General features: G+C 44.6%; 4 protein-coding genes across 4 annotated transcripts; 3 read left to right on the top strand and 1 right to left on the bottom strand.

Annotated features, from left to right (window-relative positions):
* Positions 1-886: 886 nt before the first annotated feature.
* Positions 887-3,640, bottom strand: CSUI_004085 (uncharacterized protein; the record flags this gene model as incomplete). The annotated part of the gene is made up of 2 exons (XM_068064280.1): positions 1,809-3,640; positions 887-1,117 (listed from the first exon to the last, which is right to left on the bottom strand). Coding segments are annotated over exons 1-2 (1,224 nt in total), but the record flags the coding sequence as incomplete, so codon positions are not given.
* A 50-nt stretch (positions 3,641-3,690) lies between these two features.
* CSUI_004084 (uncharacterized protein) lies at positions 3,691-4,769 on the top strand (the record flags this gene model as incomplete). The annotated part of the gene is made up of 1 exon (XM_068064279.1): positions 3,691-4,769. A coding segment is annotated over one exon (162 nt), but the record flags the coding sequence as incomplete, so codon positions are not given.
* Positions 4,770-4,976: 207 nt separating this feature from the next.
* Positions 4,977-7,422, top strand: CSUI_004083 (3-5 exonuclease domain-containing protein). Its single transcript, XM_068064278.1, has one exon. The coding sequence runs from the start codon at positions 5,299-5,301 to the stop codon at positions 7,237-7,239; it is 1,941 nt and encodes a 646-aa protein (XP_067923743.1). The 5' UTR covers positions 4,977-5,298; the 3' UTR covers positions 7,240-7,422.
* A 1,619-nt stretch (positions 7,423-9,041) lies between these two features.
* On the top strand, positions 9,042-14,516 carry CSUI_004082 (pfkb family protein). Its single transcript, XM_068064277.1, has 4 exons — positions 9,042-10,331; positions 11,096-11,292; positions 12,151-12,563; positions 13,373-14,516. Exons 3-4 carry the CDS (start codon positions 12,259-12,261, stop codon positions 13,596-13,598), a joined length of 531 nt encoding a protein of 176 aa, XP_067923742.1. The 5' UTR covers positions 9,042-10,331; positions 11,096-11,292; positions 12,151-12,258; the 3' UTR covers positions 13,599-14,516.
* The last annotated feature ends 2,057 nt before the right edge of the window (positions 14,517-16,573 follow it).

Genomic DNA, 16,573 nt, shown 5'->3' with positions numbered 1-16,573 from the left:
ACACACAGAGACAGACAGAGAAAGAAGAAAGAAAGAAGGGAAAGAAAAAGAGAAAGAAAGAAAGGAATGGCGATCCTCTGTACATAGAAGTGTTGTGTGGATACATCTTTGTAGCTAGGGTGTATAGACACATATCTCTCTATAGTAGATAGATACATACAGGAATGCTAGGAAGTCTACTCGAACCTGTAGGCACGTCTGCAGTTAAACAAGCAGTAAGAAGAGACGCACACTTATTCTATAGACAACTACACATAGATAGATAGATAGATAGATATCTGTATTTCTTTTTCTCTATTTCGTTATGGATTAGATTGGCTTCGCTGCTCTTTTTCCAAAGAGCCTTGACAAGAGAGAAAGGATAGATAGACCAAGCAAGAAGAAGAAGAAGAGAGACAAATGGAGAGACACCAAAGGTTGAAGTGACTGCAACAGATCTATAGGGGCGGCGAAAGATTCTCTTCTTTCTTGCTTGTGAAGTCTATCTAGAATAGAGGCAAGTGCGCCATGAACTGTAGACACATGCAGAGAAAGAAGAGAAAGAAAGACTTCTAGGTGCAACGAGATCAATCCCTTCTTTCACGAGGCGAGAGAAGGAGAGAAAAGGAGGAACGCACACCCTCTAAACAGAAGACGAAGAAGAAGTGAAAGATCCTTCAAAAGGCCTCATGCGGGCCTACACTCTTGGCAATGAGAGAAAGAGAGAAAGGAGAGAAAGACGAAACAGAAGGAGAGAAAGAAAAGTGAGAGAGAAAGAGAAAAAGACGACAGATTTCGTTATGAAAAGATGAGTGACGTAGGCTGCTTGGATCTTTCATCTCTATCTCATTGTTTCTCTTGACTTTTGTAATTTTCCTTTCTTTCTTTCTCACTCTTTCTTTACCTCTCCAATTTGAGAAGAGAGTTGGGAGCGATGGAGAATGAGTTTTTCTATCTCTTGGACGATCTCCTTCTTCTTCTTTTCTTCTTCTTCCTCTTGATCCTTCTTCTTCTCCTCCTCCTGCTTTTCTCCTTCACCTAGAGACAGGGAAGAGGAAGAAGAGAGAGGAATGTCTCCTTTCTCTTGTCGATCTTGTCCTCTTAAGTGGCTAGGCAGAGCTCTCTCTTCTTCAACAATCTACAAAAAGAAAGAGAAAGAGTGAGAAAGAAAGAACGAGTGAGAAAGAGTGAGAAAGAAAGGAGAGAGACAGAAAGAGTACATAATCCAAGCCATCACTCTCAGCGGACGTATGCAAAAGAGATAGATGCAGTCGGCTATTCTCTTCTTCTCTCTTCTCTTCTCTTCTCCTTCATCTCTCTGTAGTGAATACAATGGAGATACTCCATTGCACCTCATCTACATGTACACAATATGCCAATACATATATACAGATGATTATAGGCATATACATATATACATACAGTTAAATATATATACATATATATATATATATGTATAGATAGATAAGTGGGTCTATGGAGAGATGTAGTGATGGAGTGGCAGTGGAAGGATCGAGAAAGAGAGGGACAGAGAGGGACGACGAGAGTTCGAGAGTGCCACCCTGCTGTCCCGAAACAAGAAGAAGAAGAAAAGAAAGAGATTGAAGTCTGTATGAGAAGACAGAAAGAAAAGTCTAGAAGAGAGAGAGAAAGCGAGAGAACGAGAGAGAGAGAGAGAGAATGAGAGAGAGGGTGTCTGAGAAAAGATCCAAGAGAGAGGAGGTGTGTGCGAAGCGGAGAGCCAAAAAGAACCTTGTTGCAGAAAGAATAAAGAAAGACCTTAAGAAGATGACTGGAGAAGAGATAGAAAAGAAGAAGAAGAGGCATACCTGCTTAAGCATGTAGACAGATCCAGTATCTTGGTCCTTCCGTACTCTATCAATCCAATACAGCAATTTCTTCTCAAAATATTCTTCTTCTTGCCTTACTGCTTCTCTATCTCCACTGCATGGACCATTCTCTCTCTTCTTCTTCTCCTCCTCCTCCTCTCCCTCGTTGTCTTCGCGGCCCTCCTTACAACGTCTATCTAGATTTAGAGGTATGCTTGGCTCTTCTTCTTCTTCTCTTCTTCTTCTTTCATGAGTCACACCACCGGCATTCTCTGTCTGAGAAGAGAGGCAAAAATGACGCTCTTCATCCTCTATTCTTTCTTTCTTTTTCTTTCTCTCTCCCACTCCATCTTGTCTTCTTCCTTCCGCCTCTTCCTCGGAGTGTCTAGACCGTGAAGAAGAAAGTGTAGAGAACGGGGAGTGTGAAAGGGGAGAAGAAAAGAAAAAAGCCAAAGAGGATCTGGGAGAAAGAGAGTGACTAGATCGAAGATCGATTTCCGCAGATGGAGAGAAAGAAAGATGAAGAAAAGGACTAAAGAAAGAAAGAGAAACGAAAGGAGAAGAAGAAGCGAGTGCACCTGAGGAGAGTCCTTGAAGACTTAAGGAAGTAGGAGAGGTTCGGATAGTTGCATGGAGGTCTCGTTTTGTCCGTATATAAGCCGGAAGACAACAGGAAGAAAGAGAAGAAGAAGCAAGAGAGGTAGAAAAAAGAGAAGGTGACGAGGAAGTGCAGAAAGATGTGGATGAATCTGAAGACAGATGAGTTGTATATGAAGATGAGAATGATAGGCTTTGAGGTGTATCTACAGGAGCAGAAGAGAACCTAGAAAGATCACTGGGAAGAAAAGAGGAGGTCTCTTCAGGTGTAGTCCTCCTAATGGGATGTGTTGAATTTCTCTTGATAAGATAGTCTTGTAAAGACTTCGAGATCTCCTTCTTGACCTCTCGACGCCTGGTAGCTCGAGAAAGAGAGGAAGAGAGAAGATTCTCCATTGTATCGAGAATTAGAGAGAAAGAGAGAGAGAAGGAAGAAGGACGGAAAGAAAGAAAGAGAAAGACAATCTCGGTGGCATGGCAAGAAAAGGAAAAGGAGAGACAGAGACAGAGAGAGACCACTCGTGATAGAAAAGGAAAGAAGATCAATCTGTAAGAGAAGAAAGAGAAGGAGAGAGAAGATAAAGAAGAAGAAGAAAGGTGAGAGAATGACGAGGGTGATACACAGACACCTTAATAGTAAGAAAGAGATCGTAAAGCGCCTATACATAACACATACGAATCTCTATGTAGGTAGATAGATACGAAATACACGCATACTGAAGCAAAGAGACGAAAAGAAAGAAAGAAAGGTTTGAAGACAAGTCCGGGAGAGTGAGAAGAATCTTCTCTCCTAGGGGAAGAACGAGAGAGGAGAAAGCAGAAGAGAAGGAAAAGAAAGTGTCGACAAAAAAAAAGAGAGATAAAACTACTCCCGAGCGACTGCAAATGAAGAGAATCTAGCAGAAGAGAAGAAGCGTGAAGAAGAAGAAGAAAACACGCGTGAAAAGAGACAGAGAGAGAGAGAAGGGAGAAGATTCTCCGCGTTAGGCTGAGGTATGGCCTCTCCTAGAGTCTCCTCTCTCCTCGCACTAAGTTGGAAAGAGAAAAGATAAAGAAGAAAAGAAGATAAAGAAGAGAATGGAGAAGAAGAAAACTGAAGAAGTGATACGTCTGAGAAAAGACCATAAAAAGAGACCTTGTAAAGAAGAATGGGGAGTGACGATGTGAGAGAGGTCTCTTCAAGGAGAACGACCGACAAAACTCTTCTCAGCAGTTTCGATAGAGAGAAGAGAAGTTTATAAGGATGATTAATTTCGTGAAGAAGAAGAAACAAAGAAAAAGAAGAAAAGGAGAAAGCTACCGAGAATGACCATGTGCATGCGCATGCAAAGAAAAACACACACATAACCTTGCATGCGATGAGTTCTTTGAGAAATCGCCTTCACTTTTCTCCTCTCTTTTTTTCTCTCTCTCTCTCCTTTCTTTGTCTCTTCTTTTCTCTATCGTAAGTGAAACCCCCTCCGTTCTTTTTCTCTCTTTTTGCGTCGGTGCCTAAACATTTATTTCTTCCCTCTAGACTTTTCTCCGACCTCTCTCTCTCGCGCCTAAGATGCACTTCCACATCTCTACGGCTGTCTCATGTACAGAAGAGAGAGAAGGACGGAGATGACAGCCCTTCTTTTCCGCTCTCTTTTTCTTCTTTTGCAGCGTCACGTTTCTTCTTATTACTTTTCCTTTCTTCTTCTTCTCTCACTTCTCCTCTTTTCTTTCTCTTCTTACACAGCAAGATAGATTCCTTCGTTCTTCATGAAGGGTGACAGAGAAGGAGAAAAACGTCGAGAGGCTAAGGCGTTTCATGAACTGCACGTGTCTTTTCTATCGATCTATCAGCACCTAGAGACATAGTCTCCCTGACAGGTCGATCGCAGCGTCTCCGTTTCTCCCTAGTGACTCTTTTTCTTCTTAAATACCATAAACCCATCTCCTTTTCTTTAACGGCTTTGTATCTTCAAGGTCAGCACCCCGGAAAGAAAGAGGAAAAGAAGAAGTTCTGTCGTTTCTTCTCTCTTATTTTCTTCTTCTTCTTTCTTCTTATTCTTTGCTCTTTTTTATACCTCATCTCCATCAAGTCATTGCATGCATCTTCATAGCCTTTCATTCACCTCTCCTACACATATCAGCATGCATGTGCGAGTCGATCCATCGGTCTCCAATCTCCCCATCTTTGCTCCATCTTTTATCTCTCTATCTGTCTGATCATACGGATGTTTCTCTCTCTCTCTTCTATCTTCTCATTTAGTGAGGCATCGTATCCATTCAGGTGTCTAGGGAAAGAGATATAAGAAAATTATCTGTCTATGTATCTCTCAGCCTATCTATCCCTGTGTCTTCACTCTACCCACCTATTTTTCGCTGTCTGCCGCGTTACCTAACTATCTATCTATTTATATATATATATATATCCGTAGATATACACTTGAGATATGTATCTTCTAATGAGAAGAAGTCTTTGATCTTTTCTATCTATTAGATTTCTCTTGGTATCGCGACATTTCTTGGACGTGCCAGGTGTGCTTCTCTTTTGTTTCATTCCTAAGAAGGAGGTACAGAAGATCTTAGCTTGGGGGTGTATGATCGTATTTGAAGGGAACTGAAGAAGGAGAAGCAGATGAAGAAGGAAGAAAGAAAAAGAACAAGAGAAGAGTGCTTTTCTTCTTGAGATAGAAGGTGTTTATCTTAGTTGACACATAGAAGACTCGAAAGAAGAGATAGAGATGGAGAGAAGAAAAGTCGTCTTTTTTTCACCCCTTGAAGAACGCCGAGAGTGAGTGGGATAGCATCATGTTTCAGGTGTATAGACACCTCAAAGATGACGGGGCTTGTTTGCTTCGGTGCTAAACCCTAAACATCGCGAGAAAAATGAAAAGAAGACGACGAAGGAAAGCTTGGCACAATGCGGCTCCTTCTTAAGAGATTCTATAGGTGTGAGGGGATCGAGAAGCAGTCTTTCTTCCTGAAAGATCTTTCTATGGATCAGAGAAGATTCTTTCGCACTTGGATGAAGAGAAAGAAGAAATTCCAGGAAATCGAGAAAGTAGATGAAGCTCCTGTTCACAGTTTGGAATCTCATGAAACCTCTTCAAACCCTCCCCTCGAGGCTTCATGGAAAGGAAAGAAAGATAGAGAATCTTCACAAGAAAGTACGAAAGTGAGAAATGGCGAAGAGAGAGGTATCTTTTCAATATGCCCTCTTCAGTTGAAGCGTCTGCCTCAGGCGAAGTTCACGGGTCGATTGATCGTTGTAAGAAATGTAGAAGATGATAGGGCTGCATGCGAAGCTCTTCTCCAAAGTGCTAGATCAGAAACTTCTCGGAAGTCTTCTGCTTCTTCTTTTTCATCTCCAAAGAGAGAAGATGAAGAACTTCTTCTTGGCTATGATTCGGAGCATGAGCCTACAGGATCTTTCTTAGATTCTCCATCCTTATCATCGTTAGCGTCTCTCTCCTTGTTTTCATCATCTTCTCCACGTCCTCCGCTGTCTTTGATCCAGCTCTCCTCAGGGACAAGTCTTGCATGCATCTGGCAACTTCGTCATTTAGGTGGACTTCCTCGTCACCTCGTTTCTCTGTTAGTTCGAGAAGATATTCGAAAGATCACACAAGGGGCATCTTCAGAGGTCCGGGCGCTTCAGACAGAGTTTGGAATTGCTCCTAGGAATTTCATGTGTTTGCATGCAGCGGCGATCTCTTTAGGATGTGTGAATCATAGTCGATCTCTTCAAGCTCTCTCAGGTATCTTTTTAGGAAAGTATGTTGATAAAGCTCTTCAGTTGAGCCATTGGAGTAAGAAAGAGTTAAGTCAGGAAGAATTAATCTACGCGGCGACAGATGCGTATGTATCTAGACAAGTGCTCTTAGGAATGCGGAAAAAACATTCTCCTCTAGGAGGACGTGAGGACACTTATATGAAACTTATCGAAAGGCAAGCTCGAGTGGATGGGCTGCTTCATGAGAAGGATGATAAGAATGAAGGAAAAGATCCGGAGGGGGAGGGGAGCATGTCTACGATGTCGGCGAAGGTGGAAAGAAAGATCAGTATGCCCTTAGACCATAGACCACCAAATTGTGGAGATCCAACAAGACCACCACGTCGAGATGACGTGCTTAGGAAGATAGAGAATTTTTCTGGATGTTTACAAGTTGACAAGATTCCTCATAAGGCTGGTATAATGGAAGAAACGTCTGAGAAAGAAAGACCTTCTACCGTCCACTCAGTCGATCGAGTAGAAGAGAGAAGAGCTCTTAGTGAAGGGGTTACGGCGTTCTTGTCAGATGGAGATAATAAGACAGAAGAAGTTGAAGGCAATTTCCTTGAGGAAAGAGACACGCATGCAGGTGGAGAAGTGATGATTAAGCCTAGTCGACTGTGTAGAGAGTGGCGTGAAGGCAGAACAACTCACGATCCATTAGCTCAGGGGATTGCAACTCTATCACTACCGGAAACACAAGCTAACGTTTCGCCAAGTGCATCGACCGCATGCAGAAGTTCAGAAGGAGACACAGAAAGCATACAAATGTCTGTAGATCAAAGAGGGATGGGGGGAGAACAGGAGCGTTGCTTTTCTGTCGGAACGTCCCGTCCGGAAAGAAGAAAAAGCTCCTTGTCAGTGGAGTACTGCTCTCAGCTGAAAGCTCTCTGCTTAGAAAAAGGCTGGAAATTGAACTGCGATCGCTTAGAAAGCAGTCGAACGGGCTTTAAAAGTGTCTTTTCTGTGAACTGCGGTCGATCTGGTCAATGGACCGCGAAGAGTAAGATCGCGCATACGACCTTACGAGCTGCACAGAACGACGCAGCGGAGCAACTACTTTCAAGTTTGAAGGCGAGACACTCGTAGTAGGAGTAATAGATCTGCTGATTAGGGCAGCTGAGCTTCTTTTCAAACGGGCCCCCCTATGGATGTTGCTGCTTCACTTCGAAGTTTCGTTTGTCTCTCTCTCATTGTCATGCTCTCAAGTCTTGGTCGTGTGCGGAGGGCTCTTCCTAGAGTTGGTGGTGACAGACCTCTCTGCGATACACGTCTTCAGACCGGCAACATGTTTATGCACCGGACTTTTTCTATCAACGTAATGGTTCTTCGACACAGAGGAAAGGAACCTAACAAAAAAAGGCAGCCCTGTATGGTCGTTTTGTTCCACAGTATGACGAGCCTACCAGCCATGCCAGACTAGGGAGGATGTCTGAGGTGTGTGGTTCGGGTGTTCAGCATGACACACTTCGTAGCGTTTTTCCCGTAGTGGAAGTGTACTCTTGGAATCGGAGACGCAGCTCTTTTCTTGGTAGTCCTTTTTCATGGAATTGTACAGTGCCGGCAGAGTTGCAACTGCACTTCGCAACACTAAATGAAACACCTCGAGAACCGTTCGATTTCTAGCACGAGCTAGGCCAGGCATCCGTAGTTGATCAATCATCATCCAAGTGCAGCAGCCCCGGTGTTTAGCAAGAGGAATGAGAGATGCCCGAGAGAGAATTAATTCCCGTGACTTGAGAGAGCAGTGCACCCGGGTGTGGACGTTGGACGACGTCTTCGCAAGGACACGAGACCGAAGTGCCAAGGGGGTCTCTCAGCAATGAACGTTAAGTGCACCGACTCCCCCACTTTATTATATCTTCTTGAACTATACCCTATTTTCGACAGAACCTGCTGTTGTAATGTCTGGAAGTGGTGTCTGCGATTATGTGCAAATGAAGAATAAAACTGAGTGCATACTGCCTGAACTGAGGAACGCTCTCACCTTACGAGCCATCGTGACTGAGCACGACTTCTCACTAACTTCTGTCGCTGTAGATTACATACAAGTGATTCACCCACAAGACAGTTCTGACTGTGTTTCTTTGAGTAATCTTTCAGTACCAGCATCCCCCCCGCACACTCATAGGTCCTGCAGGCTGACCCGACGGAGCAGCCTTTGTCCCGCCCACTTATTCGTAGTCTGCAAGTCTCTCTTTTGGTTCCTTCTCTCCGACTCCCCTCCCGACAATTCTGCTCTTATTCTTTGTCACGGCCCTTTCCACGTCGAGGGGCTGGCAGCCTCTTTTCACCGGCCGTAATGAACTCGCCTTTAGCAGGGGAATTTTCAGTCTGCTTTTGTGTGTCCTGGCTTGATCAACGGGTGCTGCGAGGAGCAGCCGCTTGGTCAGTCTCCGCTTGTTTTTTAAAATGTCAGAAAACTGTGTCTTTGTCAGGCGACCTAGAAAACAATATAGCTTCAGCGGCTTCACCGTTGTACAATGCACTAGCCTCCTCCTCGATTTCCTCGTCTTCTAGTTGTCACCTCACCGCGCGCCGGGCGTGGTTGCCCAAGCAGCCCGAGAACCGATTCCTATGCCGCTTCGGAACGTTCCTTCCACAAGGAGGCTCGACTCGGAATTTCCTAGCAAGACCATAACAAACCGTTTCCTGCAGCACTAGTCTCGGCTATGGGGCCAGTGAGCCGCTACAGCTTGGGGTTCTTGCGTCGACTCTTGGGGTGGGGATGCGGCGGTGGGCCGACCGCTGCGAAGCGATCGTCATTAGCGACGACGAGATCTCCAGTATTTCGCTATCACACCTATAATGCCGCCCGGTCAGGGTCTTTTCTCGGAAGAAGGTTGGTAGTTGACCCTTATGAAGTAGCGTAAGCTCACTAATTTCCAGGACACTTAGGCATAGGGGGGGATGAGGAATCGAACCCGTTCTTGTCGTGCTCTATCAGCGAAGCTACTTTGCTGTTCGGTTTCAGACTCGCCGCGCCTGCCGTCACCATCCTCGAGTGGGTGAATTTTCACACACTTTCGACGGGGCCCAGTTGGCTAGGTCTCTGTTCTCAAATAGATGACTTCCTATCTGTGCAGCAGAGAGCCTGCTTTCTTCAGAGGAGACGACCGACTCGCTTCTTAACTCCGCCTCTTTTTTGAAGAAACAATGGCGGCGTCCGTATTATTTCGATGGGGCGGGAGCAGTCGGTGTTTTGCACGGGACGATTCTCGTGCAAGCTCACAGTGCCTTACATCGTCGATTCTTAGACTTTGCATGCGAATGAGTATTGCAGCAGTTATTTATCGATTTTGTGCCCGTTCTTTTCTTCCTGTAGTTCATCAATGGCGACCGACAACTCGAAGCTGGGTTCGCTCTATGTCATCGGCAATCCTCTGCTGGACATGGTTGCGACAGTGCCTGCTTCGTTTCTACAAGAGTTTTCTTTGAAGAGAGGGGAGGCCGTCCTTGCTTCCCCAGAGCAAATGTCTTTGTACAATAGATTAGAGAGAGAATACCGGGTTACTCGCCTTCCAGGTGGCAGTGCTCTAAATACTGCGAGAATCGCTCAAGCTCTCTCCCGTCACGTGAGTTCTTTAGTGGTCGGTTCCTGTCCCACGTATTCTTCTTGTTGTCTGTCTTTTCTCATTCCACCCGTTCCTTTCTTCATTCTTCCTTAATCTTGCTATCATCTGTGCCAATCGTCTTCACATCTTTCTGTCTCTTTCGGTTGTCGCCGTTCATTGCCAATCCCCCTCACTCCGCCTCTCTTTCTTCCGAGCCTTTCTTTACCTTCTCTTCTCGAATCAGTCTTTCATTGCAGGGATTCTTCACCTACGCTAATCATGGACCGCAAAGTACTTTCACGGGTGCAGATTTCCACTCAACTGCGCGATGAATCTGCTTCTGTTTCTCAGTCTTGTGGAAGTCTTTTCTCCTCTTTTGCTTAGTCGTGTGTGGGTCTAGTAGGCGGGGCCATAAAGAAGAAATGGGTTGCATCGTTCCCCTCTAAGACATCGTTCATCACCACATTTCTCTCTGTCTACGACTGCGTAGACAGGATGAATGAATCTACCTCTTTCTTATCTTCGCTTCTTCCTATGACTGTCTGCAGCCCAAGTCTGTTGTTTATGCTGGGGCCGTAGGGAATGACGATCATGGAGCACAGCTGAAGACCCTTGCCGAACAAGAGGGTAGGCTGACTTTCTCTCCCTCTCTCTCGTTCTTTCTTTCAATCGCTTTGAAAAGACGTGTCTTCCTTACTGAAACTGGTGTTCTCTATGATACTCTTCTATACCAAATATAGCCTTGCGTTGAAGGCATAGAATCCCTTAAATCTTCATCTCCTCATGTATCCTGGGTATACAGTGGATAGTAAGCTTAAGTTCACCTTCATGGTAGGCATTGCTTACACGCTCTCTCTTGCTCCTGCCTAGCTGCCTACATTGACTGTGAGACTCCAAAGCCTTTCTGTACACGTGCCCCCTCAAGAGAGAGAGAAGGAAAGAGCGACAAACAGATAGACAGACGGACGGACTGCGTCTTCGTGCTGTAGAGCAGGAGATGAAGAGCTAGGTTTAGGGTGTATGTACACCTGCGCAGATTCACAACCACTCAAGGGAAGACGGGGCAGGGCCGTATAGATGAGGGGGGAGCTATCACCCGATATGAAAGACAGTCATCTTCCGAGAGTCGGGCTGAAGAAAACAAAGGCTAAGTTTCTTTCCGAGATAAGGTTGTCCTCTCCGACCAGGGAAGTGTATTTTGAGTGTATTATCTACCTTATCTTCTTTTTCTTCGGTTTCCTTAAACTTTCTTCATCTTTCTTTCTTCCTCATTCTCACACCCCGCTGTCTTCACCTCGTCAATATGAGTGTGGAGAGCCGATGTGTATCTTATCCTGTATGTATCTACATGTTTCTTTCTCTTTCTTTCTTTCTTTGACAATGTGTTTCAGGCATTGACGTGAAGTTCCAGATCTCTCCAGATCATCCTACAGGGGTCTGCGCTGTGCTAATCAATGAGAAAGAGAGGTCTCTTTGCACTTCTCTTGGAGCCTGTTTAACTTTTTGCCTTCCGGAGAATTGGAAAGAAGACGCTTCACGCGCACGCCTTCTCTATGCTGCCGGCTATGCCTTGTCTGCTTCTCCTGACGTAAGATACACCTGGAAACTCTCGCAAGACAAAAGCGAGAAGATGACTGACTGTCTGTTGGATATCTGCCTTGTATACAGACGTCATGTATCCTGTCTCCCATGCGTGTAGATATGTAGAGGTAGGGTTCAAGTTGTCTTGTAGGAGAATCAGGTCGAGGTGCTTTCTTTCTTTTCTCTTCATTTTCTTCTCCTGACTAGCCAAGGACTTCACGAGATCGCCCATCCTGTGCCTTTCTTCTTCTGCTCCTTCGTGTGGGGTGTTTGGTGAAGGTGCTTCTTCTTCTTTCTTTGTTTAGGTGTAGATGCCCCTGTTCTTTATGCCTAGTAGGAACGAGTGTGGGGTGGCTGACTAGCAGCAACGGCTTGTCTTTGCGGATTGAATGAGTTCCTTTGCGAGGGGCTAGAGAGATAAAGGGGCTTCGGTGTCTCGGTAATAGGTTACGATAGAAAGATAGAGAGATATCCAGACCTCTCCCTCTCTCGGTCCATCGATCGAAGTGAGACAACAGGGAACTACTGTCTATCTATCCGTCTTCAATACACGTGCTTTTTTCGTGTGGATGATATATGAAGACGCTTGTGTGAAAGGAGTCATCTATCAGCATCTGCTGCTTAGTGGTCTCTCAATACCCCATGATTCTCCCGTCTATCCGGCTTATAAGCGGATACATCTCCTGTTAATAGTGACTATTCATCATCCGTCTACTTCCTTATGTCAGTTCGACTTTCTAAGTCTTTCTCTTTCTTTGGCAAGATCGATCATATACAAAGATACAGCTTGGAACCCTTTTTTCTTTTTCTCTCCGTCTTTTAGCCGGTTGGCGATGACGTGGTGCGTGCTGCGGTGTATGTACAGAATGTCCTTCAATTAGCAAGATATTGCTCGACCCATCAGACGTGCAACTTCGTGTTCAATCTTGGAGCGCCTTTCATTCTCGAGATATACAAAGAAGAGATTCTCGAGATGCTCTCCATGACAAACATAGTCATCGGGAACCATGAAGAGTTCGAGATTCTTGCCAGGGTGCAAGGGGTTATTCCTCCTCCCCGAGAAGAAGAGGAGAAAGATTCTCATATGAGAGGATCGAAGAAGGAGGGCGACGCCAAATCAGATATAGACAGAGCCTATGAGATCTGTGAAGGTGTGCTTAATCTTATGAAGGCCTCTTCTACGTCTGCAAGCACAACGAATGGGCTGCATGCATCGCCTGTAGTGAAGATTGCTCTTATGACTCGAGGCCGGGAACCTGTTATCTTCTGCCAACTGAAGTAAGTCGCATCACCATGACGATCAAGAGTTGGAGGGCAAGGCGAAAGAGGACAGAGAGAGCAAGAGCAAAGAAAAGAAAGACATCATAGGAGAAGAGAAGAGAAAAAGTGAAAAGGAGTGGGTCCATGGGTTTTCTCATAGGAAAGGTAGACATTCTGTCCTTGTTGTTGTCCTTGTTGACAGGAGGGACGAAGTCTCTGTCTATCTTTAATAGTAAATTAAAGATAGACACTGGCTATCTGTAGACGAGTTCTTTCATACTTCAGTCACTCCACTTCTTTTCAATCTATCTAATTCTCTCTAATCTTTTTTCCTACGCATGTATCTCTCTTCAGTCTGTCCATCTATCTATCTATTTATCTATCTATCTATTCATCTTCAATCTGCCTATCCAGTCTCTTTCACTATACTTGATGAGGTGTCTGATTTCCCTCGTGGTCCTATATATATAATATATATTATATATATTATATATATATATATTATATATATGATATATTATGTATATTATATATATAATATATATATATATATATATGTGATTCAATGGAGCTGTGTTTGTCATATGTTGACGTCCTCCCCTATCACTTGGCAGAAGAGAATGAGGAGTTTTCTACATGAGGTGTCTCCTCTCATTGTAAAGAAATGGGCCAAGCCTCTTATTCTTCTCATGATGTGTCTCCATTCTTCCTTGTTTCCTTCGTTCAAGGATGATTAGTGATAGCTAGCTGAGGTGTACCTATCTATCTATCTATCTATCTATCTATCTTTGTTTGTTTCATGTGGTTACTTTTGTCTGGAAAAGCAGATCGGATGGAGAAATAGTCCGAGGGAAAGAAGAAGTTCCTGACGTCCCAGCTGAGAAGGTTGTCGACACAAATGGGGCGGGAGATGCTTTTGCAGGGGGGTTTATGCTTGCATTCGTGCAAGGGAAATCCATAAAAGAAAGCGCTGCCCTAGGGATATGTGCCGCAGCTAATGTCATTCAACACGAAGGATTTGCCTACAGTCTCGATGATATCTGCGCAGTCTAAAGACAATAAACATACATAGAGAGATTCAAGGGAGATAGAGAGATTAAAGATCGATAGATAGATAGATATAGATAGATAGACAAATTAAAGATAGATATATAGATATGCGTTAGTATGTTTACACGATCACTATGGATTATGTGGTGTATGGGGTGATGTGCGGAACTCCAGCCCGAGAGGAGAGAAGGAGAGGGTGAAGAGAGGAAATTTAGGACAGCCGACTTGTGTATCTATAAAGAGGTCAAAGACAGATTGATAGATAGACTAGATAGATAAATAGAGGGATGAGTGAGAGATAGACTAAGAATAGATTAGATAGATCGATCGCAGATAGTTAGACAGAGTAGAGAGAAAGAGAGATAGATAGATTTAGTCTTTTTGTGTCTCTCTATTCTTCCTCTGTTTGTCTGCGTGTTGGTGGTAGTGACGCCGAGTTTTCATCTAGGGGTATGAGAGAACAGGCTACAATTCATTCATTCATTCCTTTCTCTTTATGATCTATCACCTCTCTATATATACAGAGAGAGACGTGACGAAAGAAAGGGTTCGAATGGAAAGCAACAAGTCTTACGTAGGGTTCGTTTTGGTGTCTATCTTCTCTTATCTACCTCCCTCCTGCCCCTTATCTCGGGCCAAAGAGAATGAGAGAGAGAGAAGAGAGAGAGGAGAGAGAGAGAACACCCCAGCCTGTCAGTTCTGCAGTCTCTCTGTGTATCTACAGACGCCCCTCGACATTCATTGGCGTTTCGAGTCTCCTTTCGAGACCTTTTTTCTCTCGTGTGTATTGTTCTGATGTATGTCCTCTTGCTTCCTTCTTTCGTTCTTCTTCCCTTTCATTCATGCGTGAAGAAGAAGAAAACGTGCTCTTCTCTGTGTCATCTTCTACATAATTCATTGGGGATGGTCGTGATCTTGGGACTAGAAGAATTAAGGCGTGCCCTAAAATAGTTCTCCGGAAGGGCTTGCTAAAAGCCTTATCTTCTCTTTCTCAACACTAGGGCCCGACCGTGGGGAAGGGAGTTTTGACGGTTGCTTATGTAAAGCTTCCCTCCCAATGCTTCTCATATAAGACGACTGACACGTCCGGAAAGACAAACAGAATAAAAAGTCCGTGTACCTCCTCCACATGGACGATGCGCCGTGTGACAGGGGCTTGCTTTTACCGAGGGTTCCTTGACAGGATTGATCGATTCTTTCCTTCTCCTCAATCACCCTACTCAAAGGGCGTAAAAAACGAAGCCGAGGAGTTTCGCACGAGGGGAGAAACCCCCTCTTTTAGTGACGAAGGGAGAAGAACTCGTCATTCTCGTTTCTTTATGTGGCTTGCACGCGGTAAAATGGATGGAGAGAACCCATCTCTAAAGGACAGAAGAAGAAGAAGACAAGGCGATGATGGGTATGGTATCGATAGGTCATCGTAAGGACTTCGACTGCCTCCTTACTGTTATAGTGGAGGGTCTGTCCCTCATATTAGAAAGATAGATAGGTAAAGAATGAATTCTTTCTCGGAAGACGCGGGGTAGTCTCTCATGTTGATTGATGGGTTGCCTTATGAATGAATGGGTCGCAGTCACTCGAAAGTGTCGAGAAACAGGGAGACTGGTCATTCACCTCTCCATGACTCACTGCTGCAACACGAAGATGAAGATTCCACGTCCGTCTTACGGATTGGCGGTTCTCATAAAACTCTGGTATCACGATGTCTAGACTCTGTAATAGGCATTCCGAAGATTTTCTCCTGTTGGTATGTATCAATAAACATCTGACGTACTACGTTGCTTCTTTGGCAAAGCAAAGTGCTTGTCATGTGCTTTTGTTCAATCATGAAACTCCTCTATCACTCCGAAGTTCACAGAAATCTTCCTTCCCTATCTCCCCCTTTACCACTCAACTTTCTTCGTGAATCAACCGTGTATGAATGAATCTCTCTTCATGAAAGGTATTGTGTCTGTTAGGAGTGATCCACAAGAAGTGATCTGAGGAGGTCGCTTGTCTAGAGTCTGAAAGAAATCATCTTAGAAGAGACACCATTCTCCCTTCCAAGCCCGGCGACGTCAGTCAGTTTGAAACTATTCCAGTCAGCCAAGTCAGAAAGACAAGAAAAAGCAACCCCGCAATGCGCCAACATTCTCCGATCTTCACTACTGCCATGCGCGTCCCTTCCCTCAGTGCACACGTAGCTATTTCTTTAGCAGCAAGGGAGAGGCAAGGTTCTATTATCCATCCACCTGGTAGATATGAGTGTAGGCGTGTTTCTTTCTTTCTTTCAAAGCAAGGCTTGTTTACTATGATCGTAGCATGATGGATTTCTTCTGTTAAAGTGAAAGAAGACATCCATTTCTTCATTCATGAGTGTAGAGTACGCCACGGTGAGTTAGTGTCTCCATCCATCTCTCTATCTATCTAAATGAGATCACAAGACTTTCTGCTCCACTGCCAGCCGCGTCATTCCAGTAGAGATAGAACTCCAACGTGAAGAGGGATAATGATAGCACGCTGTTGTCCTACTTGCCTCTCTTGGTAAGAGCAAGCGAGTGCGTGAAACATTAGCCACCTTTTCACTCGGTTCAAGATGGGACTTCTGCTTTACAGGTATCAGTTAGAAAGTCATCTCTTTGCACTGAAGGCGACGACAGGAAGAAAGAAAGTCTTTCTGGGGAAGTTGCTCTTCACTGCATTCATAAAACCTCTTCATTCTTTTGTCGACGTGGAACGACGGTTACTTCTCACTACGACCAAAAGACATCGCAGGCAGCCAGCCAGCCAACCTGAGATTCTCTCTAAACAAAGAAAGCGAGAGAAAGGATCTGCATGCACTAATCATTCACTCCGTTCTCTCCCTCTCTCTATCGAGTGCTCGCCGCGAGAGAAAAGGCTCTGCCCCAAAGAATGGACACGACTGGCACCGGTACGCCACTGTAGTCATACGTAGTAGCGATTGAAACAAAAAGAAAAAGAAAGAAAAAAAGAAACAG

This window comes from Cystoisospora suis, assembly GCF_002600585.1.
Source record: "Cystoisospora suis strain Wien I chromosome Unknown contig_1842, whole genome shotgun sequence".
Lineage (NCBI taxonomy): Eukaryota > Apicomplexa > Conoidasida > Eucoccidiorida > Sarcocystidae > Cystoisospora > Cystoisospora suis.
The sequence above is the reverse complement of the archived record's forward strand: the minus strand, read 5'-3'. Positions and strand labels throughout refer to the sequence as shown.